The sequence below is a fragment of the Saimiri boliviensis genome, chromosome 14, assembly GCF_048565385.1.
Source record: "Saimiri boliviensis isolate mSaiBol1 chromosome 14, mSaiBol1.pri, whole genome shotgun sequence".
Taxonomy (NCBI): domain Eukaryota; kingdom Metazoa; phylum Chordata; class Mammalia; order Primates; family Cebidae; genus Saimiri; species Saimiri boliviensis.
In genome coordinates, this window is record NC_133462.1 from 71,908,920 (window position 1) to 71,936,345 (window position 27,426).

The following is a 27,426-nucleotide window of genomic DNA, read 5'->3' on the forward strand; positions in this document are numbered from 1 at the left end:
GGCACAGAAGCTATATATAGTAATGCAAGTAAATTTTGCTCATGAGAATTTTCATTTTTAAGGACTAGGGTTAAACAGTTTTGACTCCGTCACAACAATGCCTCATGTCATGTTTTTTTCCTCTCCCATGTTTAAGGATCTAGGAATGCCTTTTTAAGGGAAGAAGAGCTTATATAGAGGCAGACACTCAGTAATTCCTTTTGAAAAACAGAGTGACATTTTTTTTTAACCTGGGCAAAGTGCATTTTCCCTTAGTTTTCATTACGTACCAAGCTTAAAACTGTCAGTATTAATAAGGATTATTTGAATGGCATTTTTTTTTGATAGAGTGGTTTCTAGTTTATTTGGTTAGCTAGATTTATGGATTTGAGCTACCAGTAACGACCCTTTTTGAATGTTGTTTTACTGTTCGAAATTTTCTTTAGGGATTGACTTAAACAATAAATATCCCTTCCTATTATTTTGTGATATTCCGTAAATTTCAATATGTGAAATAGTGAGCATTGTGTAGCAAATATAGCTAAGGGATTTGTCTATGGCTTTTAACACTTTAAAATCTGTGGAAGCCAGAGTCTGGGCTCTTCTTTGAGCTCTGTCTCGAATTAGCCATTATATATTACGGGGTGAACCTGTGGTTTTTGTGACTGTTGCAAGATTGAACGGCACCACATATTCCAGTTATCTTCTTCTGTGTCTTATTAACCGGGTGCATCTGTGATCTTGAACAAGTTAACTTAGTGGAATTTTGTAAAATGGAAATAAATACGTCTGTTAAGGTCACCACAATGATAAAGATAGAGAATGATATGTGACTATACTTTGAAGAGCAAAATCCAAACTACCAGCTGAAGGAATGATTCCTATTCCAATGGGACCGAACACCTTTTCACACTTACTTGTATTGCTAGGTTAACTCAGGTACTGTTGCAACACTGGGTACTCTCCTGTGGCTGCAGCAGTCAGTGGTGCTGTTGGCACTGTCGTGGCAGCCCCTACAGGCAGTCGTGGCAATAGTTAAGCAGAAAAATACAAGATTAAGCCCTTGCAACTTCATTACCTCTTGGCGATTCAGGATTTTCTGCAGAGGGAATGTGAATGCTTGACATTCCCAGTAACACATCATAGTTCAGAGGGCATCGTTGCAGTTCCACCGCCTGCATTTTGTTTGAGAAGTGGTGAGGACCACCAAAGGGATCTTGTGATTTTCATTTGCTTTGTGAAACTGGGAGGTTACAAGAGAAAATGCTAAAGAAATAAGTACTTGGATGGTGTTCTAGAAGTGAATATCGACTGGGTGAGAATGTTTTCTTTCCTCAAAGGATTTTTGTGTTTGCTATTTTTAGGTCTTTGGATGCATACTTTAAGGGTCAAGTGTTAACTTTTCAGAAACATCCTTTAATGAGTCAGGATAAAAACCATCTGGTGCAGGGATTCTTCCTTCAAACGGAGGAAATTCAGGAGATATGAGAGATTTCCCACCATCATAAGAATTTCATTGGAGGCTTATTGAAGTAGCTCAAAACATGAATTATCTGCTCCTGTCTATCACTCCTTTTGTCTTCCTGCCCATCCATGAAAGAAAGTGAAATGTTGTAAAGAAGAATAGAGAAATGATAAGCTTTTTGTCCTAGAGGCTGAATGTGCAAAATGTAAGCTCTCAGAGATAGAAAACACACACACACACACACACACACACACACACACACACACACACACAGAGCAGCCTTGCTTATAAAAGGCTAATGGGTCCTGGACCATGCACTACCGACACGGTGCCCGCAGGATGTCAGGAGGCAGGTGGGTGGAAGTGTGAGGAAGCCGCCTGGAGGAGGGAGACAGGGCCCAAATCAGACACAGCTCTCCACCCTCCCTAAACAGGCTCGTCTAAGTGACACTTCCTTGTGTCCCAGGAAGTGACGATCAGCCAGTGTAGATGTTGTGACTCGCGGGTCTCACCCACTCCAGGGGTGCTGCGGGGCCCCCAGAGCGAGACGTCTTCGGCCCGCCCCATTCCTGCAGAAGCCTCCCCGTCGGGGCCTGAGACCCACTTGCACCGGGTCTCCAGCCGCCCCCCTAGGCTGCGGGCGCTTCTAGGGGCTTTTGTGCTCTTTGCCAAACTCTGAGGGTGACCCTGAACCTAACGGCTCCCTAGAGAAGGGGACTGACAGAAGGCTCAGGCGGGGACGGGGACGAGACAGCGTGGAAACGGGGGAAGAGGAGCAGAATTTACGAATGGTGAAAGTCCAGAGGTAGGAGAGAGGAGGGGTAGGATTCAACCCAGCGCTCCAATGAAAGGAACAGCAACAAAAAAAGCCACTTATTCACTTCAGCTCTGTCTCGCCCTCAACCCGGCAAAAAGCAAACACGAATAAAAATAAAACCACCAGAGGCTCTTAGACGACCGTAAACTCTGCGGGTGGGGCACGAAACAAAAATAAACACAGGGACAGGCTGGCCAGAGAGCGCGAGAGGAGGAGGAGGAGGAGGAGGAGGAGGAGGAGGAGGCGGAGGCGGAGGCGGCCCCGCATCCCTAATGAGGGAATGAATGGAGAGGCCCCCTCGGCTGGCGCCCGCCCACCCGGCGGCGGCCGCCAAGTGCCTCTGGGCGCTGCGTGCCGCGCCCGCCGCTCCGCGCGCAGCCGGCTCGGGCCGCTCCTCCGGACTGAGGCGCGGCGGCGGCGGCGGTGGTGGTGACCGCGCGGACCGAGCCGAGACATTCGCGCCGGGGGCTAGGTCGCCGCCGCCGCTGGGTCCCGGGCGCGTGGATGTGGCCGGGCCGGGCGGCGCCGCACACCTGAGGCGGGGAGCCGGGCGCGGCGCGGGCGACGCTGTCAGGGCCGCGGTTCCCGACGCCGAGGCGCGCTCGCTGGGACGCGCCAGGCAGTGATTTGAGACACCGGGTTCACCTTCACCCGCGGCCCGGAGAGCCTAGCGGGGCTCGCCGCCGCCTCCCGGCTCCCCTTCCCCGCCTCCCACCCCTCGGCGCCGCATCCTGCCATCCTCGCCTCCCCGCCAGCGCGGGGCAACCGCCTCGCCCGGAGCCCTCCCTCGTTGCCGTCCGCGCACCCCGGCGGCGCCGCCGCGGGAAGCGGCTCCCCCACCCCTTCCTCCGCGTCCTCTTCCCCCGCTCCCGCGCCGGGGCCGCTTGTTGCACCGCCCGCGGCCTGCGGGAGCCGCTCGCCCCGGCCTTGTTCTCGCGTCCGCACCCCTTTCCTGTCGCCCCTGGGGCCCGTACCCCAGCCCGGCCGGCGAGACCCCGGCCAGACCCCGCAGCCCGCACAAAATGTCGGCCCGGACGCCATTGCCGACGGTGAACGAGCGGGACACGGAAAATGTGAGTAACACCGGAGCCTCCCTCGGGAGCGGTGGGGGCGAGACCCTCTTCTGATCCCCACTTCACCCGCGCTCGGGCCGCTCCCGTGCTTCCGCGCGGCCTCCCGCGGCGGGGTCTCCATCCGGAACCCGGCGTGACCCTCACCCACTGCTCAGCCCTCTTCTTCGTTCCAACCCCATTTCGCTGGTTTCCCCTCAGGGGGTGAGGGTGGGGAACCGTAAGTGGCGCCCTCTGGCTCGGAGGTGGTCCTCCGGGAGCGGATGGGGTGATGGAGGGCAGAGAGGCAGAATGGGCTGGCAGAGTGGGCAGTCGGGATTGCTTTATTTCTACCTCTGCATTCTGTGCCCCCACCCAAATGAATGTTTGCTTCACGATAGCAGAGGAGCCGGCTACCTCTCACACTCTTGCTTTTCTGGATCTTTCAATCCTTTGCACCCTCCCCTCCTCCCCCCGCATTGCCCCATGACTTTGCTTTTTGTAACATTGTGTCCACATGTTGGGTCATAGGCACCAAAGGGAGAAGGATGGGGATGGAAGTGGAGATGCGTGCGTGTTCGTGTGTATGAGTTTATACTGCTGTGACACTTAGCAGAGAGGAGTAGGAGAATTTCACCAACAGCATCTGTGGCCCTGGGGTTACAGCAAAATGTAAAAAAGCCACATGAAGCCAAGGGCTTTTTAATCTCTTCCTTAAGTCAGTGATAATGATTCAGGGCAGGTTTTACTTTAAATATCTCTCCTCCTTCTTGGAGTGTCACAAGGTGCATATCTTTGAAGGAAGGATTTCTGTGTCTTTGATCAGATTGCCCTCAGGAGTTGTTATCAAGATGCAGATGTCCCTGGCGTTTAAACTCTTGAAAAACGAAAAGAACAAGACCCGTTGTATTTCCACCCTCTGAAAAGTACAGTGTGTGTGTGTGTGTGTGTGTGTGTGTGTGTGTGTCTGTGTGTGTGTGTGTCTGTGTGTGTGTGTGCGCGCGCGCGCGAGCACATACAAGTTCCTTTGTGGGAAGGATTTCTTGTTTTTGTTTAAAACACTCAAGACCTGTAAATAGGTCTTGGCTGATTTTCTGACTGATTTTAAGGACCTAGATGGGTACTAAGTTTGGTCAGCTGTCCAGAGGTCTGTCTAGTTATCTCATCAGCCCTCCAGCTTTTGATGTACCACGGATTTCATGGGGTTGGTAAAATAAAATAATGAAGTGCTTTGGTATTCTTAGACAAAAGGCATGAGAGAATGAATACAAGCCCACTTCTGAGTTGTTGGAGGGGGTATAAACAGATGATTTCATCTTAGGAGGGGAGCATAGAGATTTAATATAATTATACAAAGAGAATAATTTTTAGTAAGAGACCATTGTTAGAGGACCTGTGAAGATGTTTCAGAGTATGCTTTTGTCCTCTCTAGCGCCGTGCATTTAAAATGGGAAAGATAGTGTAAGGCTGCTGCTATCATAAATTAAAACTTCATTTGCATCATAACTATTTTAGAAAATACAATTGATACATAATTTTGATTGAGAGAATGAACAAGGTCAGAGAAAAAGATGGATATTTTGGTTTAAGTCGGTTTTAAAGCCAAGTTGGCACAGAATTTTTCTAGTAGGAACTCTAAAAAAATGCCTGTCATTCAAGAGTGTGAATGAAAAGTAAGACAGATGATAACCTTTGTTTTTATTAGCAAATTACTGTATGTGTTAATCCAGGAAGAGTGAAAAAATACATTGTTTTTATTTTCTTTTAGATTTTGAATGGTATAGCTCTTCTCATACTTATATGAATAAGGTATTTTATAAAGACATGAGATATAATTATAGGAATATGCGTTAAGGAATAGTACAAAATGCAGCTTCTCATGTAAGAACATACAAAAAAAGGATTTTAAAGCTAAGCAATAATAGTATGATAAATTTTGTTGTGAGTACCCTCTGAAAATAATTAATGCTGTGTAAGCTGATTCGCTGTTTCTGGACATGTTATTTCAAAGTCACTTTATGGTCTTGTGCCTTATTGTATTGTACATAATAGTATCTCCGTTTAGCTTACTTTACCCACATCTTTATTTTCTCCTAATTGCTGTGGCAAATATCTATTATACCACAGCTGTCAGTTAATAAGTATGCCCTCAACATGTTCATTTTTGAGGTAAAGTGTTGGGAAGAGAATATAGAAGTAGTATTTAAGATAAGGTTTCTCCCTGCAAGGAGCTTACAGAAGAGATATAATCCCAAACAAATAATGTATCATAGAAGATGTTGTGTAAATGGGGCTAAATTGGTTTATAGGTGTGACTGGTGTTTATCATGGAGGCCACCACTGATGGCTATTAAAACACCAGTGACTCACTATTCTCTAGTTTGTAGTAAATGGCATCATCCATTTTTATTTCTCATTGATGAAATACAGTAACAAACCTGCTTGTTAGCTAATATGTTAAGGTCAGTATGGCAGCCAAAATGTATGTTTATTTGTAGTCATTTTCAGTTACACAACATCTTTTAAGAAATAGTTATGAAACTTTTATATTCATGACTATTAAAGAGTTCTAAGGGTCTTTGGTATATTATCAAGGATGCTAACTAAAAACATTTTCTTATCCTTAGAAATTAAAATCAACAAATACAGTAATTTAAAACACCATCTTGGTATTTCGTTGTCATTTGCAGTTAATATAAAAAAACATACTTGGATTTTGTTTCCTTGGGAATATTTGTCACTGTCAGTGTCACGAATATATATTAAGGATAAATTAAAAACCCCAAAAGGGAATATTACAGCACTGATCTCTTATATACTATTACTATATATAGTAAAATGAGAAAGAATTGCTTTTCTCTGAGAACAGTCTGTGTGTACTTTTTCAGGAGTATTTTCTTAGATGAAAGATGTGTGTGTGCCTTGTTAATAGGCCCCAATGGGCTAAATACAACAGGACAACCAATGATTAATTTTTAAGGCAGTAAACACTTTGTAATAAAGTAGAAAAGTACATGTTGCTGATAATAGAATCTATGCAAAATGTGTTTGATTTTAGATTATAAACAGTAAGTCCAGAAAAAGAATAAAAAATATTTCTTTTTTTTCTTTAGTTAGATTTTATTTGGATAATTCCACCATGGATATAGACAGTATATTACCATTACTCTTACATGTTTTTTAATGAAACAGGAAAAACATTTTTTGGTATTTTGGAAAAACTCTGATTATGCTAGTTTTTAATGGGTCAAAAATGCTCAGGCTAGCTTTCTCTGATGAAATTTTGATTGGTAAGAAGAAAACTTTTTTGACTACTTCTTGGGATGTTTTAAAATTGAATTCAGTTTGATTAAAAAGTCTTTAATAAAAAACGACTCTTGATGTTGAGTCTTGTAACATACTGAAATTCATGGTGGTGACTGTAATGATTACCTATTGTGATCAGTTGCCATCAGTAGTTTGTCCTGTGAGAATCATTGTTGATGGTGTGAAGAAGCGAGAGGAAAGCATACCTTCACCACTACCCTTGGATTTGCTCAGTGTCCTGTGCATCCTTCACACGTCACAGTACCTATTGTATAGCATTCTAATTGCCTGACTTTGTGTCCCTTAGTCTGTATTGCTAGTGCCAAGCAAAGTGACTAATGATAGTGTATAGAAAATCAGTGCTGTAACACCCCCTTTGAATTTTTTCATTTATCATCAAAATAAATTAGTGACATTGGTGAGGATAGACATTACATATCATAACCTGAGAGACTGAATGAAGCCTTCAGAGAGAAAATTTAGTGACCTAAATATTAATAATGAATCTCTGACATGTTCCACTATTGCTCTTCTCATGCTATTACTTCTAGAAAGTGTTTTTTGTTGTTGTTGTTTGTTTTCTTTGTGTCTTAAAGATTTTAGAAGAGTGGCTCATGCCTCTAATCCTAGCTCTTTGTGGGGCTGAGGTGGGAGGATTGCTTGAACCCAGGAATTCGAGACCAGTGTGGGCAACATGGAGAAACTCTGTCTCCACCAAAAATAGAAAAATTAGCTGTAGTCAATCACAGCTACTATGGAGGCTGAGGTGGTGTGTGCCTGTAGTCAATCACAGCTACTATGGAGGCTGAGGTGGGAGGGTTGCTTGTGCCCAGGAGGTCAAGGCTGCAGTGAGCCAAGATCACACCACTGTACTCCAGCCCTGGTGACAGAGTGAGACCCTGTTAAAAAAAAAAAAAAAAAAGGAAAAAAAAAAAGAAGATTTTAGAAGAGCATATGAAATGATATAAAATACTTTATTAGAGGAAGAACAGGGTATACCATCCTTATTACTACTTCTGAACCTTTACCGTTTCCTGTCTGGAGTGCCCTGGACTTGTCCTTCATATCAAACTTACAAATCCGTTATGGCTTGTCTCATTGTTTTAACAAGACTTCTGAAATGATTGCAGCTAATATTGCTGTTTGTTGTAGCTAAACAATGGTAGATGTATGTACCACATCAGTGGTCTCTAAAGTGGGCATTCAGGGCAACACATTGGGAGAAGAAATGTTTTTAATGTCTATCACTTCACTTCTGACCTACATGCTATTATTACGTCGTCTTTTTTAAAAACAAAACAAAACAAAACAAAAAAAACCCAGGTCATAGAATTAAGACACATGATTTTAAAGATGTTCTTATTATTGTTATTATTTTTCTTCTTCCATCTCATTCTTTCCTTTGGGGGTCATTTTCTCTTTTTCTGGTGACTATCTTCGGAAGTTGTTTTGTGAAGGATTTGTTAGTCATGAACTTTCTTAGATCTGAAGACATATTTTGCCGTAATTCTTAAAAGATAGCTTTGCTTAGTCTCTAACTCTAGGTTGATAGTTGCATTTCTCTTACCACTCAGAAGGTAGTATTCCATTGTCTATTGATTTACATTATTTCTGTTCAGGAGTCGTCTGCTATTTGGTATGTGATCCTTTCTGTCTGTCTTCTGTGGATTCATATCTCATTAGTTACAGAAATGTACCAACTATTATGTCTTTGAATGTTACCTTAATTCTGTTCTGTATAGTGTTTCCGGCACTCTGGTTAGATGTGCTAAAATTTATGATTCTATTCTTCATGTTTAACCTCTCATTCATTTTTTTTCCTCCACCTATTTCATTGTTTCTCTGTACTCTAACCTTTATATAACCTATGCTATAGTTACATATACGTTTAGATCTTTCTTCAGCTGTTTATAACCCTGTTAACCTATCTGTTGAATTTTTTTTTCATTGTGGTAAAAAGCACACATCAGATATGCTTTTGTAACAAATTTTTTATTATGCAGTATAGTATTTTTGGCGGGGAGGGAATGGATTTTAGTGGTAGTAAGGTGGCAATTAATCTTTTTAATTTTTCACATTTTTATTTGATTATATGATATGTATTAGATCTATAAATACATAAGATCTGCTGTTTTAGCTCCCACATATGAGCGAGAACATATTTGTGTTTCTGTACCTGGATTATTTCACTTAATATAATGACTTCCAGTTTCATCCATAGGGACAATTTTGTACAGCACATTTCTAGAAATTTTTCATCTTGTGTGGCTGAAACTGTATACATATTGAACAGCAACTCTCTATTTCCCTTTCTCTCCGGACCTTGGCAACCACCAGTCTTACTTTCTGCTTTGATGAGTTTGACTACTTTAGATACCTCACATAAATGGGATAATGTAGCATTTATCCTCTGTAACTGGCTTATTTTATTTTAGCACAATGCCGTTAAGGTTCATACATGTTGTAGCATAAGACAGGATTTCCTTCTTTTTTATAGCTGAATAATATTCCGTTGTATTATGCACCTTGTTTTGTTATCCATTTATTGCTGATGGACATATGGGTTGTTTCTACTTCTTGGCTCTTACAAATAATACTGTAGTAAATATGGGAGTGCAAAGATCTCTTTGGGATCCTGATTTTAGGTTTGTGGATAAATATTCAGAAATGGATTGTATATTAGTTCTATTGTTGAGTCATATGGTAGTTTACTGGGTCAAATGGTAAGTCTATTTTTAATTTTTTGAGGAGACTTCTTATTGTTTTTCATAGTAGCTGGAGCACCTTACATTTCTACCAACTGTACACAGGGGTTGCAATTTCTGTACATCCTCACCAACATTTATTTTCTATTTTCATTTTATTTTGGTTTTATGGTTTTTAAAATTATAACCATCCTAACAGGTGTAAAGTGAATATATTATTGTGATTTTGATTTGCATTTCCCAGATGATTTGTGATGTTCACCATCTATATATGTATTAGCCATTTGTGTGTCTTCTTTAGAGAAATGCCTATTCAACTCCTTTGCACATTTAAAAATCAACTTATTTTTTAAAAATCAAATTTGCTTATAGTTTTGCTCAATCTGTGGTGTGCCATTTTACTCTGTTGTTTTCTTTGATGTGTAAAGCTTTTTAGTTTGATTTAATCCTGATTGTCTATTTTTGCTTTTGTTGGCTGTGCTTTTAATGTCATATACCAGAAATCTTTGTCAAGACCAATACCATGAAGCTCTTCTCCTATGTTTTCTTCTAGGAGTTTTATAATTCAGGTCTTAAATTTAAATCTTAATCTCTTTTGAGATAGTATTTGTGTATGATATAAAATGAGAGTCCAGTGTCATTCTTTTGCATGTCTATATCCATTTCCCCAGCACCATTTGTTGAAAAGATTGTCCTTTACCGATTGTGAAATTTTGGCATCCATGTTGAAAATCATTTGACTGTATATGCATGGGTTCATTTCCGAGTTCTCTATTCTGTTCTTAGTGTATATCTCTGTCTTTAAGCTAGTACTATACTATTTTGATTACCATAGTGTAATATATTTTGAAGCCAGGAAGTGTGAGGCTTCTAGCTTTTTCCTTCTTTCTAAAGATTGTTTAGGGCACTCAGAGTCCTTTATAGTTCCATATGAATTTTAGAACATTTCTTGTTTCTGTAAAAAATGCCATTAGGATAGTTCTTTGTTAGTGCAAATAAATGTAACTGACTTTTGTACATTGATTTTGTAGCCCGAAACTGTTGAATTAGTTTATTATTTCTAGCAGTTCTTTTTTTTTGGTATTTGGAATCCTTAGTGTTTTCTACATATAAGATAATCTCATCTACAAACAGTGATAATTTTACTTCTTTCTGATTTGGATACCTTTTATTTATTTCTTGTTTAACTGCTCTGCCTAGAACTTCTAATACTGTGTTAAATAGAAGTGGCGAGAATGGGCATCCTTGTCTTGTTCTTGGTCTTTAAGGGAAACCTTTGTTTTCTACCACTAAGTGTTATATTAGTTGTGGGCTTTATATATGGTCTTTATTATGTTGAGGTAATTTTTTTCTATTCTTATTTTGTTGAGTGGTGTTTTTAATCATGAAAAGGTATTGAATTTTGTCAAATGCTTTTTTAGCATCTATTGAGATGATCAAGTAATTCTAATTTTCCTTCTATTAATGTGGTGTATATCACATTGATTTTTGTATGTTGAGCCATCCTTGTATCTCAGGGATAATTCCCTCTTGGGCATGGTATGTGATCCTTCTAATGTGCCATTGAATTTGAAATTTGAATTGCTAGGGTTTTTTTTTTTTTTTTCCCCCTGAGGATTTCTATATTGACATGCATTAGGGATATTGACTTGTAGTTTTCTTTTTCTGTAGTGACTTTTTCTGTTGTTGTTTTTTTTTTTTTTTGTCATTGTAATGCTGGCCTTATGAAATGAATTATGAAGTATTCTGTTCTCTTCTTTTTGGGGAAGAGTTTGAAAAGGGTTGGTTTTAATTATCTTCTTTAAATGTTTTGTAGAATTCACCAGTGAAGCCATCTGGTCTGGGGCTTATCGTTGCTGGAAGGTTTTTGATTACTAATTCAATCTCCTTACTAGTTACAGCTTTGTTTAGATGCTCTATTTTTTCATAATTTAGTTTTTGTAAGTTTATTAGGGTTCTCCAGAGAAACAATACCAATAGGATAATACATAGATATATGAGAAGATTTATTATGGGAATTGGTTCATGTGATTATGGAGGCCAGGAAATCTCACAGTATTTCATCTGCAAGTGGGAGAACCAGGAAAACCAGTGATGTAATTTAGTCTGTGTCTGAAGGCCCAAGAACCAGTAGCTATAATGCCTGAGAGCAGGATAAGATGGATATCCCAGCTTAAGAAGAGAGAAATAAATTTTTCCTTTTTCTTTCTCTATATTCCATTTGTGCTCTCAATGGATTGAATGATGCTTGCCCACATTGATGAAGGTATGTGCTTTGTTCAGTTGCTGATCAAAATGCAAACCTTTTCTGGGAAAACCCTCTTGGATATACCCCAAAATAATATTTTGCCAGCTATCTAAGCATTCCTCAGCCTAGTCAAGTTGATACATAAAATTAACCATTACAGTAACGTATCTGTTTCTAGGAATCTATACATTTCTTCTCTCTGATTTGTTGGAATATACTTGTTCATGATACTGTAGTTTCTTATGTCCTTTTAATTTCTGTGGCATCAGCTATAATATTTCCTCTTTCATTTCTGATTTTGTTTGAGTCCTGTCATTTTTTCTTAAAGTTTTGTCAAATTGGTTGATCTTTTAAAAAAACCAAGTCTTTCTTGATTTTTTTTCCTGTTTTTGTATTCACTGTTTTGTTATTTTTACTCTAATCTTTATTATTTCCTTTTTTTTCTGCTAACTTTTGGCTTAATTTGTTCTTCTTTCTCTAGTACTTGCAATGTTGAGTTAGGTTATTTGTTTGAGGTTTCTCTCTCTCTCTCTCTCTCTTTTTTTTTTTTTTGAGATGCATTCTTGCTCTTTGATTCAGGCTGGAGAGCTGTGGTGCAATCTCAGCTCACTGCAGCCCTGGCTCCCTGGGTTCAAGTGATTCTCCTGCCTCAGCCTCCTGAGTACCTGGGATTACAGGTGCCCGCCACCATACCTGACTAATTTTTGTATTTTTAGAAGAGACAGCATTTCACCATTTTGGTCAGGCTGATCTAAAACTCCTGACTGAGGTGATCTGCCTACCTTGGGCTCCCCAAGTGCTGGGATTACAGGCATGAGCCACCACGCCTATCTTCTTCTTCTTTAATTTAGGCATTTTTAAAATGAAGTCATGCTAAACTTCCATCTTAGTACTGCTTTTGCTGCATCCCATAAGTTTTGCTTTGTTTTATTTTTGTTATCTGTCCTGGAGAATGTTCTGTGTGTGCTTGAGAAGAATGTATATCGTGCCGCTATTGGACAGAATGCTCTGTATGTCTATATGTCTGTTAGGTCAATTTGTTCTGAGGGTTCTGCAGGTCCTCTGTTTCCTTGTTGATCTTCTATCTAGATAGTCTATCATTATTGAATGTAGGACATTGAAATCTTCTATTGTTGTGCTGCTGTCTATTTCTGCCTTCAGTTCTGTCAGTGTTTGCTTCTGCTCTGATGTTGGGTGTGTATTTATTTATAATTGTTACAGCTTCCTCATGAATTGACTCATTTATCATTATGTAATGTCCTTCTTTGTCTCTTGTGACAGTTTTTGACATAAGGTTTGTTTTATCTGATGTAAATTTGGCTACCTCTGCTCTCTTTTGGTTATTTCATCCTTTAGTTTTTAGCCTGTGTGTGTCCTTAAGTCTAAAGTGAATCTCTTGTACACAACATATAGTTAGATCTTATGTTTTTAATCCATTCAACAACTCTGTCTTTTGATTACAGTGTTTAATCTGTCTACATTTGGTGCAATTAGTGATAGGGAAGGACTTACTATTGCCATTTTGTTAACTGTTTTCTGTCTTGAAGGTTTTTTTTGTCCCTCTTATCCTCTCTTGCTGTATTCCTATGTGTTTCACTGATTTTTTTGTAGTGACATCTAGTGTAAGCTGGATTCTATCAGCATCTAAAACCAGTCCCTCTGGCATTCTCCTAAAAATCAGAGCATTGGATGCATGCTCCATTCTTCTTTTTCCCTGTCTGTTGAATTTCTTATTTCTTTTATCATATTTTTAATTTCTAAAAGTTTTAAGATTTTTCTCTTAAGCTTGTCTGCCTTTTTAAGTAGACTCTTGGACCTTGCTTATTTTTATGGTTTCATCTTCATTTCCTTGAACATTTAATATATAGTAATTTGCATCCTGTTTCTGGTAATTCCACTACCTGAAGTCCCTAGTTAGTTAGATTTATTGTTGCTTTCTGTTAATTCTCATTCACTGTGGTTGTTTCTTATTGAATGTGCTGGTATTCGATGGTGATCTCTTCTTTGCCTGATTGGTACTTCTGTGAAATTTGGAGGCCTAAATTGAGGATGCTTCCTTTAGAGAGGGATTGGGTTTGCTTCAACCCCTACTGACCTGGGGCACTTTAGTCTCCTATAGGGATCCTTGGAGTTGAAGGCTTAGTATTTGACTCCAGGGTAACCCAGGCTTTTGTGGTAACTTTAGCTGTTGTTTGTTGATTTGTTTTTTTATGCTTGTTTACTTGTTTTTGTTTTGCCCTTGGATGTCTCTCTTATTCTTTTCTAGTTCAGTAATACATTTAAAAAATATGTACTATTTTGGAGGACCCCTTATAATATCGTGCCTACTGCACTATAGAAATTCTGGAATAAGCTTTTTGTAAATGGGTCTTCAGAAATTTACATACTTATGGGATTTCCATACTTATGTTCCATACTTATGTAAATTTCCATACTTATGTTCCTAAACCATGTGTCATTTCTGAAATTCTCATATCTGTGTACTTTAAAATGTGCATAATTTTCTGTTTATAAATCTTTCATTTGAAAATTTGCTAGATTTTTGAAATCATTTGTTACAATTGTTAGAATGATTAATTTTCCAGAATAACTCAGGCAAAGTGGAAATCTCCTAACAGAATTTTTATATAATTGGTGAATAGATCGAAATATGAGCATTGTAATTAAGTAAGTGCAACCAGCTGTCCACTACTTCAGTTTGTGCGAGGTGCTTTCTTTAGCCATGACAGTCATTGAAATCGAGTAGCAGCATCAACTGGACTTAAAATCAGTCCTTCAGTTCTCTATCACAGATTGTTAAGCCAGCATTTACAAAATCAAGAAACATTCATTTGTATTGTATATCATTAATGTTTTACTAATCACTGAAAACTTTGTACCATCAGAATTTAATGTAGTTCCAAAGTTTTTTATACTATACTTTTTAATATGCATAATCTATTTATAAAGTAATTCATATGTAATTTATTAGTATTCCTACGGTGGGGGGAGTCCATACTTAAACATTTTAAAGCAAAAGTTACCTTGGACTGTAGTTTAGAGACTATTCTATGCCACAGAGTTTAGCATTGTTCTCTAATTGTTCTGTGTATATACTTTTTGCATACACTTTTACTTTCTACCTAAATTGAAAATATTTTGAGGCCGTGGTCCACTTTCAACATTACTTCTGTATATCCTTTATTACCTAGCATAGTGTTTGGCATATTTTTTTGTACTCAACAATTTAATAAACCAATTTAAATAAAACCAAGGTCTGTTTTATTTATTTATTCTCAAATATAGTGAGTTTATGAACCACCTGAGGAGACTGTTTCAAATTTGCATTTCCTAACTCCTTCTCCCTCCCATTCTGTGGGGTCTAGGAATCTCTCTTTCTCCTAACCCTTAGGTAATTCTTGCACAGATATCCGCTGGCTAGGTTTTGAAAAACACTGATTTATGTGATGATGATGATTACATTGCAATTAACCTCATCTTATGATGAAAATGAAAACACAATTATAGTTGATGGTTCTATTTTAGAAAGTAGGATGGAAGAAATGATAAGTCAGTCCTTTTGTAGGTGGTGACAACAGTAGAAAACACCTGGAAATTTTCTGTAGGTAATAAGGTACATGCATGTGGTTGTTATAGGTATGAGATAGAAGAAAGGGATACAGGAAGAATTTCATGTTCTTCCCCTCCTTTCTCTCAAATTTATGTGGTTAACAATAAAGCGGGAAGGGAGATGGCAACAGAAAAAAGAGGTTACCATATGGTGCCTGCTGTGGTGTGAATGTGCCTCCCAAAAGTGTGTGTGTTGGAAACTTAATACCCAATACAACAGTGGTGGGAGATGGGGCCTAATGAGAGATGATTGGGGCATAAGGTCAGAGCCTTCATGAATGGATCTACATTTTCTCAGTAGCAAGTTAGTTATCTCAATAGTGGGTTGTTATAAAGCAAGCCCTGCCCATATTGCTTTTCTCTTCTGCATGCTTACTTACCCTTCTACTCTTCTGCCTTTCCACCATGGGATGATGCAGGCTGAAGGCCATCACCAGATGCCAGCTCTTTGATATTGGACTTCCCAGCCTACAGAATCATGAGCTAGATAAATTTGTTTATTATAAGTTACTGTCTGCCATATTCTGTTACAGCAACAGAAAACAGACTAAGACAGTGCCTTTAGTTATAGGCTGAATATTTCTCCCGAGAAAGTGTTATTTAATACTGTTTGACCACTATATCAGGTTAGTACAGGTAGTAAACAAATTAAAAGCTTCAGCAGTGCTGCTTTCACAATTTGAAAAGAGGGTTTGCTTTTATTTCCTTTTCTGTTCGCTTCATCACAATTCAAGATGATAGGGATGCAAAGACAAATGAAACCTGTTCCCTGCTCTGGAGTGACTCAGAGCCTGAAGTGGGAGATAGACATAGAGACAAACAAGTACAATAGAGAGTTATAGTTCCTTGTCATCCAGCTGATTAGAACACAGAGTAAAGAAGGAAGGAGAGGTGGGCCGGGTGCTCAAGAAAGCCTTTGAAATAAGGCTTGAATGATAAGTACTCCTTCACCTAGTGGCTCTGTGGAAAGTTAGTTGATGGGAAGAGGAGGGCATTCTGGGTGAAAGTGCATTTGCACAAAGGCCCTGAATGTGAAGTGGAGAAGAGGAAAGCATCGCCCTGAGGAAGGCAGCATTTAGTAAGAGGGCCTGGCAGGAGAGTAGGCAGGGCCTTGCACACAGTAGCAAGAACCAGTCCTGGAGGCCGCAGAAGCTCTTGGAGGATTTAGGTGGAGGGTCAACTTGATGAAGATTTGTATTAAATGTTTTCTGTGTACCTGCATGCTTTGGAAACACTCCAGTTTTTAAATTTAATGGGCTGCTTTCTCATGTTCTATGTGTTTTTTTTTTTTTTTTTTTTTTTTTTTTTTTTTTTTTTTTTTTTTTGAGACAGGGCTTCTTCAGTCTAGAGTGCACATTAGCATGATCACAGCTCACTGTAGTCTTGGCCTTCTATGCTCAATCTATCCATCCGCCTCAGCCTCCTGAGTAACTGGGACTATAGGTGCTTGCCACCATGCGTGGCTAATTTTTGTGTTTTTTTTGTAGAGACAGAAGTTTTGCCATGTGGCCCAGGCTGGTTTCGAACTCTTGGGCACAAGCAAGCCACCTACCTCTGCTTCCCAAATTACTGAAATTACAGGCACGAGCCACCACACCCAGCCTGAAAGCTCTTTTAATAGGATATTTAGAGAAAAGTTTGGTAAAGGGGAGATGCCAGTGCTAGTGATAACGACTCTAAACAAACTTTAGTTAGGCTGCTCAGAGCCCGGTTCTCAACTAGGCCTTAACCTTGGCTCTCTGTGTCCTTCCTGTCCTTACTAGGCCTGCACATCTCAGAATTAGCAAAGAATCTTGCTAAGTCAATTTGGTGAGATATCACGCTTGATATCTGACCTCCCCGAGAGCTGATTGAGTTCTTCACCCCTGACCTTTGATGTCTGACCTTGGCCTATTATTTGCAAGAACCCCCTTACCCTTGATGTCTCTTTTTAGTACTTTTCCATCTATTGACCCTCTTACTCTGCTGCTTGCCTGTAAATCCCAAGCCGTCTTTGATATATTTAGAGTTGAGCTTGTCTCTCTTCCCTATTGTAATATCCCTATTACAGTAGTCTTGAGTAAAGTTTTCTTTACAATTCTAACAAACATCAGAATAATTTTTTCTTTAACACGCTAAGAAAAGATTCACATTTCATAATGAAATCCCACACATTTTTCACTGTGGTGGTATGTATTTGAGGAGTGTGGTTACAGATGCCCATAGTAACCATAAAACAATCACTTAGTAGACTAGAAAGTAAAGTTTCTCTAGATTTAGGGCAGAAGAATAGGACAATAAAAAGGGGCTAGGGGAAGGATTTAGCACATGTTGGGATTGGTGTATCATTGTTCCTTAATGGTGATTGGTCTTTGTGATTTTAGTCAATAACTAATATAGTTGAACTAAAGGGAAATATTATTTCGCTGCTGCTCTGTTCTGGGTTAGATTTATCTTTCTATTACTATTTCATCAGTTACTTAAGGAGGGATATTATTACTTTGTAAAGATAGTTTCCAATCTGTTTTTAATGATGAAAAGCAACTATAGGAATAGAAAGCAAAAAGCTATGGATAAGCTAGTTTATCTTGGATCAAGTCATTAACTTTTTTTCCTCATGGCTCTTGGTAGTACATCTCATTTTGATACCTACTTACCTAAAGTACTTATGTACTTTTCTCTACAGAAATTATTTATTAACTGAATAGCACTACTAAATCATGCCATTGATCCTTCTGGCCACTCTAGATTCTTTCTGTACTGCCTAAATACCAAAAACTAGAAGGAAGTAAAGTATGTACTAGTAGCCACTGTTTAAACCAGTGGAATTGGCTTACTAGTGAGTTGTTAACTACCAGTGCCCAAAGAACATCCTATGGAAGAAAGTCTTGAATAGAAAAGGTTGGAACCAGGTTGGTTGATCACTTCCACCTTTCCTTTCTACCTCCCTCTCCAGGAGGGGAGAAAAGCAAGGAGAGGAAAGAGTTTGTCAATGAGGAGACTCTACTCCCTTTTCTGCCAGGATTGAGAGTTTATCAGTTGCTAATTCTGCTTTGTGTGTAATTTGTGACAGTACTGTCAAGCTGTACTGTGATTTTCTTAAGCCTGTCCCACACATAATGCTGCCAACTCCTTGACACCAAGAACACTGTTACAGATGCCTGTATCAAGCAAACGGTGGTGCTTGCACTTTGCAGAATTGCTTGCTGTGCTGGATTAAAAACAGCAAGAATAGTCAATAAAATGCATTCCTCTTCCTACAGCACTTTAGCACAGTGCTGTGCACATAGTAGCAACTCAGCGGATGTTTAGTAATTATATACAATTAAGACTTACTTATTCCTTGGAAATACTGAAGTACTTTAAGAATATGAGGTGATGCTAAATAGATACAGTATTTGCTTTTTAAGTTCTGGTCACTTTTTGGTGAACATCTGAACTATATCGGAGAGAGGTTCATGTTCATAAGTTAAAGTTAATAAAAATTTTAATTGACTTCAAAAAATTAATTTGATATGATTATTAGCTTGTATTAGGAAATAATTACTGGATTTTGTTAGATTTACTAAATATAACTGAACTGAAGGTCTTTGAATAAAGCTCTGACTACTAGAGTGTTAAATTAAATAAAATGTAATGATTTAGAGAACAAACATCTGGCTGGGTACAGTGGCTCATGCCTGTAACCCCAGCACTTCAGGAGGCCGAGACGGGCAGATCACTTGAGGTCAGGAGTTTGAGACCAGTCCGGCCAATATGGTGAAATTCCGCTTCTACTAAAAATATAAAACTTAGTGGGTGTGGTGGTGGGCACTTGCAATCCCAGCTACTCGGGAGGCTGAGGCAGGAGAATTGCTTGAACCTGGGAGCAGAGGCTGCTGTGAGCCAGAGGCTGCAGTGAGCTGAGGCTCCATCTGGGGTGACAGTGAGACTCCATCTCAGAAAAATAAAAACAAAAACAAAAAAACCCAAAACTAACACATAATAAATAAAGAACAAACACCTATTGTAATTTCTGGCATGAGTTTGCTGTAATGTTTTTGTACTTGTGAGAATGAAAGAACTAGTAAGTTTGGAAAAGAATTTAACACAGTATTTTTAGATAATTTAGGTAGCTGTTTTATTACCAGCTTGTAATATCTCCTGGCAAGCAGTAGTGAAAGCCCTCCCAGAATAGCTTTTTGGGGTGTAAGGGAGCATCTTAGGGAGAAGTGCTGCTAAAATTAAAGTACAGGCTCAGCCACTCCCTGTCTGCCTCCTCTATCTCTGCCCTCAGCTTTGTTTATGTGAGGAATAGGGGCAATTGCCCTTTGTATACCATAATTCAGTTGTAGAGGCAGTGTAATTTCTTGGTTAAGAGCCCATGCTTTGAAGCTAGAGTCCTTGGGTTCAAATCCTAGCTCTAGCATTTATTAGATATGACCTTGGGAAGCCATTAACTTCTTTATTCCTTCCATTTTCTTTACATGTAAAATGGAACAAAAATGTCTGCCTTATTCAGTTGTTGTTTTGTTTAACTAATTAAACATATATAGTGCCCTTAGAACAGTACCTGACACCTAGTAGAAATGCTAGCTGCTGATGCTGCTGTTAATTATCCCATTTAATTAAAGCTTGGAAGTAGTAAATTTGCCAGTTTTAAGTGCATCTTAGGGTTCCTGAATTATGCATGGTTTTCATTTTTTAAATTTCTGTATTTTAAGTCATGGATTTATTCCTTTTTATACCAAGAAAAAGTATTACATTTACAACATGAGGTATGACTTTCTATTTTACTGGAATGCTTGTTTTAAATGTAAGAAAGCCACTGTGAAGCTGAATTAATCTGCAGGTGGCTTAATGAGCAGGGAATTAGAGCAAGTGCAGAAGAGGAGAGTTGTTTAGTGACATAGATGTCCTCAGTGGGAATGGACATATTTGCCATGTTACATCATGTTTAAGAGCACAAACTTTGTAGACAGGATATTTCTGGGATTTATTCCTAGCTCAGCCTTTTACAAAGTGTATTACATTGGGCGTGTCTCCTTATTTGTAAAACAAAGGTAATACACACCTGGTTGGATGGTTGTTGGGTTTACATAAATAGGTTTATATAATATACTTTTGTAATAATAGGTGTTCAGTAATGGTATCAAAGAAGCAAGGAGTCAAAACCAAAATGATGAGAAAATTCACAGTTGCTGATCAGGAAGGATATATTCCTCTTACCCCGCAGTGATAATACAACTAAATTCATGTTCTTTGGGCTTGCCTTTTCCCCATGCTTACCGTTTTCTTTAATACATTCATTCTTGAGACTGAGTACAAATGTAGTTGAAATGATTACTGCTTTAAACATGCTAATGGAATCTCTCGAGACTGCATTAATTTTACCGAACCCAAATATAAAGGCAAGTCTTAAGTCAGAGATTTACAGCTTGAAGATAATTTTCATACTGTCATTGTGTATGCTGGAATATAGTATTCTTCTACTGCTGTCTTTTCTGAATCATAATGCTTTTATTTTTGCTCCTTAGAAATGATAGATAATAGCTTGATGAGCTAGAAATAGAGTTAGGATAAGTTTTTTTTTTTTGTCTTGAGACAAGGTCTTGCTCTGTTGCCCAGGCTATAGTGCAGTGATGGGAACATGGCTCACCGCAGCCTGGACTGCCCACGCTTAAGTGCTTCTCCCATCTCAGCCTCTTGAGCAGCTGGGACTACAGGTGTGAGCCACCACACTCGGCTAATTTTTGTATTTTTTTTGTAGAGACAGAGTTTTGCCATGTTGCCCAGGCTGGTCTCAAACTCCTGGGGTTCAAGTAGTCTACCTGCGTTGGCCTCCAAAAGTGTCAAGATTACAGTTGAGAGCTGAGAAGTTCTAATTCTGTGTTTGTCCTGCTTGCCTTTAAGGAAAGATATTTTCTTCATCTTTCTTAAAACATGCTTGATAGGTATTTTTTTTATTCAGAGGAATTAACTTCACTTTGGTCAGGTTTACATAATAGTGACTGAAATTAGAAATACAATCTCATGTTCAATTACTTTTTAGAAGTAAGAACATTGCAATTTAATTTATCACATTAGAATTTAGTCAGGGAAGCAGAATTCTATAAGTCATATAAAGCTTTTACTAAGGGATTATACTTACACAATTGTGGAAGCTGGTTAAGCATTCTGTGTATAGTTGCTGCTTCAGAGTCTGGTATTAAGAGGCTGAAATCCTCAGGGCCAGCAGTCAGGAGGGAAAGATGAATGTGACATGGGGGAGAAAAGCAAATTAGAACCTGTGACAACAAACTGGAACTCGTATCTTTCACTGCCTTCTGTCTTCTAAGATGGGTGACCTGGAGGATAAGCTGGTGCCCTTCATTGGAGAGTTGCCCATGCATCTGGACCAAAATTCAGAGCAGTTGAAGCAAGTGGTCCAGCAGGAGCTGAGGGAGCTCCATGAGACATGCCAGCACATCAGCTATGTCAAGCCTGAGTGCTGCTGTGTCTGGCCCTGCACTGACCTTCAGAGCATATACAGCTAGTGCTCGACTTACGACCACGGTGGGGACCGCGGGACGGTTGTAACACGATTTGGTCGTAAGTTGAGTAGGCTATATGTACAGTTGAAATGGTGCACACGGAGATGATAGTGCTGCTGGAAGCTGGTCCGCACTGTCGTACGCCCAGCTGGGCAACGTTTGCGCTGCCAGACGCGGAGCAGTCGTGGCTAGCGATTGTGGTCGTAAAGTCGAATGGTCGTAAGTTGCATAGGTCGTAAGTCTATTCATACCTGTAAATGGTTACTGTTTTCATTTCAACCTTCTCAATCCTGTGCAAATTTCTCTTGTGACTGATATTAGCCTAGGACCGTGGAGAAAAGGGAATTTTGGGAAACAGTCCCAGTTTAGCTAAATTAACACATTGGAAGTCATCATAACCCACCCCTTGTCATGTTGGCCATCATTTTAAGTCTGAGATTTAGCCACACTTCACTTAACCATACTTAAGAGCAGAGTCGTTAGCTTAACATGATACAAAAGTCTCTTTATCCATCTTTAGGTGATACTCATTCTCAGTCTCTCCTTATTCCCTGTAACTTCAATATTAACGTAAAGAGTTAGCTAATGTTAATATTTTGATGTTGAATGATTGGGAAATGGGAAGGGAAATCAAAAAGGAAAAAGAATTGGTTAATACATATACAAGTATATTTACAGCAAAATAAGGAAGAAATATTCATAAGTATTTATGGGCCTTGTTTCTGCAACTAGTCATGTGGTTGTAGGTGGTATTTGTAATTACCTCCTTCAACTACTGATTCCATATTTCCTTTGCTCTCAGGAAACACTTCAGCTGATTATTGTTCTTTGCCTGGTGAAGTAACCCAGTCCTTCATTCCTGAGGAGTCTGGGCCATCAGAAGTTTTGCCTATATTGGGTTATTACGGTTTTCCATTGCCTTATCCCATAGGACATGGGAGTAGGAAGAAGTGCCCCAGAGGATCCCCTGCATTTTAGATATACTCCTCCTTGCAGACATTATGTAATAGCAACCCAATTTTCCCTTAATAGTCAGGATCAGTCACCCCAGCCAGTATGGTAACCTCCTTTTTTGCTTATTGATTCACTACCATGAAGCAGTCTCAACTAGCTGTTTAATGGACCATTACTATGACACCAGGTGGAAGCATTTCTCCGTAGGCACTAAGACTTCTAGACCAGCAGAACTCAAAGTTATAGGGACTAAAAGAAAATTTCCACTAGTGGATCACTAAGGATAATAGTAAGAATAGCTATTCCCATTTCTATTTCTTGATTCCTGGACCTGTGAATCATGGTTACAGGATAAATATCACCGTATCTTTGTCACTAATTTAAAGTACATATTGCATCCTGGAAGATGTTACCCCAGGTCTGCAAGGTGTTATCACCCAGCTGGCATCAAAACAGAATCTTCAAAAGATTATTTTATCAAGACAGATGCTTCAGAGTATTGGGGGATTTAGTAAGACTGGTGAATTCTCCAAGCATGAGCCAGTTTTCATTCTTCATTGACTATAAAATGAGTTTGTTGCTTAGAAGCAATGCTGTGTGGAATACCATGATGCTGAAGAAATACCGTGATGACGAAAATGTATTCTGTAAGTCCACCAGTGGAGGTTTTGGCATAGCATTGTGGACATAGAAGACAAATCTATGTCTATAGCAAGTATCTGTTCCAGCGAGAACAGACAAAACACCTTCCCTTCTATGATGAAAGTAGTCTAAAGCCAGGCGCGGTGGCTCAAGCCTGTAATCCCAGCACTTTGGGAGGCCAAGGCAGGTGGATCACGAGGTCAAGAGATCGAGACCGTCCTGGTCAACATGGTGAAACCCCGTCTCTACTAAAAATACAAAAAATTAGCTGGGCATGTTGGCATGTCCCTGTAATCCCAGCTACTCAGGAGGCTGAGGCAGGAGAATTGCCTGAACCCAGGAGGCGGAGGTTGCGGTGAGCCGAGATCGCGCCATTGCACTCCAGCCTGGGTAACAAGAGCGAAACTCCGTCTCAAAAAAAAAAAAAAAGTAATCTAAAATAATCAACCTGTCACCGGATAACCTTCTCCTACTTCCCAGGGCCCTGACTCCACCTCTGCCGCCGGCCACCCTCAGGAGTAGTGCTATTTTGGGAGCTCAGTGTTGTTCTGTGAAGCTGGCAGATTAGCCTTAGTTAATGTTCATCTGTGTTGCTGGGCCCATGCATAACCTTCATCCCTGCTAACATGGCTACTTTGTTCATGAGTTCATTGGGCAAGAATGGGTGGCTGGGGAAAGAGACTGACTGATGTATACAGCATGAATCATCTTTTATGAGTATTCACATGGGAAACAGTGATCTCCGTATGCTTTGTTCATTCAGGGAGATCTATTCACAGATTTCCTCCTTGTTATTAATTTTCAAATCATACTCTTTTTTAAGTCCTTGATCATTCAGCCAAGCCATTAGCACCAGTCTGTGAATCTCTATAGATTTATACCCCATGCTCTCTCTCTAGGCAAAATAAACAACCAGGTACATGGGTCAAAGTTCTGCTATAATCTTCCTTTGGTGCCACCCCAGAGTGGGACTGTAGTGTTCTAACTGTCCACTTTTTGGTGGTACCAGCACATGGTGTAGAACCAACTGTGAATAAGACTTGTATTGTTTTCTTTCCTCATCACTGGGTCCTGGGGAACTCCTCATGAGGCCATACTTGTTGATTTAGACATCAGTGTAGCAGGGTAGGAGTATGGGTCAGGAGCATCTCATGCAACTTAATTTGTTCCTTCAAGACCTGCTCCAGCCTTATCTAATACATACCACTTGCATTTATAGTGGAATCTTGCTGTGCATGCCCAACTTTTTGGCTTGATGAATCAGACAACACTTGACTCATAATGGGAAGCTTATGTTGAATGGTAATTTGGTGGCCTGTGGTCAATTGCTCAGTGTTTACTAGAGTCCAGCAATAAGCTACTGGTTGCCTCCTCAAAAGAGAATAGTTATCTGCAGATAATGGCATAATTTGCTCCAAAATCCTGAAGGTCTGCACTGTGGTTCACTATATAAGGTACCCACCAGAGGCTCCATACTGGATTTCTGTCTGCCATAGACACTTCCAAGTCTTCTGGGTTCAAGTGTGCAAGCATCCAATGATTACATACAAACCAAGCATTTAAATTACAGGTGTTGCTAATGCCAGGTAGAAGGTTGATGGGTAGGGATTTAAAATTGAGGTTAATAACATTTACATACAGAGAAATACATAGGTTTTTTTTTTTTTTGAATACGATTCAATTAATTTTGGTAAAAGTATATGGCATCTCTCATCAAGATAAAGAACATTTCCATCATCTCAGAAAGTTTCCTTCTGCCTTTGTTTAAATTAGCACTGTCTCCTAAAGGTGACTCTTCTTATTTCTCTAATGGTAGATTAGATTTACCTGTTCCACAACTTCATATAAGTGAAATCAAGTATTGTATTTTCTCTACTTTTTTCACTTATGTTGTCTGGGAGATTCATCCATGTTATATGTATCCATAATTTATTAATTTTTGTGAGGACTATTCTAGAATATGAATATAACCAAAATTTAATATATTTTTCCTGTTGATGAACATTTGCATTATTTCCAGTTTGGGGCTATTAGGAATAAAGCGGTTATGAACATTCTTGTACAAGTCTTTGTAGACTTATATTTTTATTTCTTTTGGTGAAATATTTAGGAGTAGGATGTTGGGTTGTAGCGAAGGCATATTTTAAAATGTATAAGAAACTGACAAAGTATGAGAGGACTTCAAAAAGTTTGTGGAAAAGTTGAATTAAAAGATTAAAAAAACCATTATTTTTCAAAATAAGCTGTATCAAGTTTGAGACACTTTTGTAAGTTATGATACCAGCCATTTAATGCATCTCGAAAGAACTGAGTGTCCCAGGAATTTAACCATGTAAATGCAGTCTTATTTACATTATTAATTAAACAAAAATGGGTGCCCTTTAACAATTTTTTAAGATTAGGAAACAAAAAGTAGTCAGAAATCAGTAAATGAGGACTTTAAGGTGGATGCCTAATGATTTGCCATTGAACGTCACAAAATTACTCGTTTGATAAGACAAATGAGCAGAAGCATTGTTGTAGAGAACTCTCTGATAATGCTTTCCCAGATGTTTTTCTGCTAACATTTTGGCTAACTTTATCAAAACACTCTCATACTAAGCAGATGTGATTGTTCTTTGGCCCTTCAGAAAGTCAACAAGCAAAATGCCTTATGCCTCCCGAAAAAAACTGTTGCTATAACTTTTGCTCTTTACTGGTCAGCTTTTGACTGGTCTACTTCCACCTCTTGGTAGCCATTGCTTTGATTGTGCTTTGTCTTCAGGATCATACTGATAAAGCCACGTTTCATCTCCTGTTACAGTTCTTCCAAGAAATGCCTTAGGATCTTGATCCCATTTGTTTAAAATTTCCATCAAAAGCTCTGCTCTTGTCTGTAGCTGATCTGGGTGCATTGGTTTTGGCACCCACTACTGGAAAGTTTGCTCAACTTTAATTTTTCAGTCAGATCTGTGTAAGCTGAACCAGTTGAGATGTCTATAGTGTTGGCTCTTATTTCTGCTGTTAATCATCGGTATTCTTCAATTAGGGCATGAGCAAGAATAATTTTTTTCTTGCAAATTGATGTCAATGGTCTGCCTCTGCAGGCTTCATCTTCAGTATTGTCTCAGTTCTTCTTAAAACAAGTTATCCATTTGTAAACTGTTGATTTCTTTGGGATATTGTTGCTATATATATATTTTTTTTTGTAAAGGATAAAAGATTTCACCATTTTTCTATCCAAGGATAATAATAAATTTGATGTTCTTCAATTTTAGTAGAATTCATGTTGCTCTTTTAGAGACTCTTTTTAGACTGATGTCTTATCTTAGTGCCTCAAGCTGGATTCTGTTCATACATGTTATAACAAGTTACTACAAGTTTATTTTGGTACCAAAAATTCAAATTCATGCATAGTTTTTTTTTAATAATATGTATTTTTGTGAACATTTTGAAGATCTTTGATATTTTCCACAGTGGTTGTACCATTTTACACTCCAACCAGTAATTCATGAGAGTCTTAACTAGACTACCTCTTTGTTTTGTTTTGTTTTGTTTTGTTTTGAGATGAATTTTCGCTCTTTGTTGCCCAGGCTAGAGTGCAGTGGCACAGTCTTGGCTCACTGCAACCTCTGCCTCCTGGATTCAAGTGATTCTCCTGTCTCAGTTTCCTGAGTGGCTGAAATTATAGGCACCCACCACCACACCTGTCTGGTTTTTGTATTTTTAGTAGAGACAGGGTTTCACCATGTTGGCCCGGCTGTTCTTGAACTCCTGACCTCAGGTTATCCTCCTGCCTCGGCCTCCCGAAGTGCTGAGATTACAGGCATGAGCCACTGTGCCTGGCCAAACTGGCCTACCTCTTCATCAGCATTTGATGTTGTCAGTCCTTTTTATTTCAGGTATTCTAACGGGTATATGTTGCTCATTGTGATTTTCAGTGTACATTTCCCAAGCAGAGAGAACACCTAATACATCAGGTGGGAGCAAACTTTGTGTATTTGACAAACAAAATAAAAAACTTCGTTGTCTGTACTTCACTAAACAAAACGGAGAGTGGTGTGGAATGGTAGGAAAGAAGGCAAGGGGTCAGATTCTATAGGGATTTTTGAAGCCCAAGGTAAGGAGTTTATAAGCCTTTTTTTTCTGAGTGTGGTGGAAAGACTATATTAGAGATATTTA

At 39.3% G+C, this 27,426-nt stretch overlaps 1 protein-coding gene across 7 annotated transcripts in view; it reads left to right on the forward strand.

Moving 5' to 3' along the window:
* Nucleotides 1-2,184: 2,184 nt before the first annotated feature.
* MARK1 (microtubule affinity regulating kinase 1) overlaps nt 2,185-27,426 on the forward strand; it is a 132,717-nt gene continuing 107,475 nt past the window's right edge. For 6 of the 7 annotated variants that reach the window (XM_010340931.3, XM_010340932.3, XM_003930334.4 and 3 more), the window contains exon 1: nt 2,577-3,334. In XM_010340931.3, coding sequence (XP_010339233.1) covers nt 3,284-3,334 — 51 coding nt within the window. In that variant the 5' untranslated portion in view covers nt 2,577-3,283. Of the gene's footprint in view, nt 2,250-2,576; nt 3,335-27,426 lie in introns of those variants that run through there. The other variant, XM_010340934.2, reaches the window with a different exon arrangement.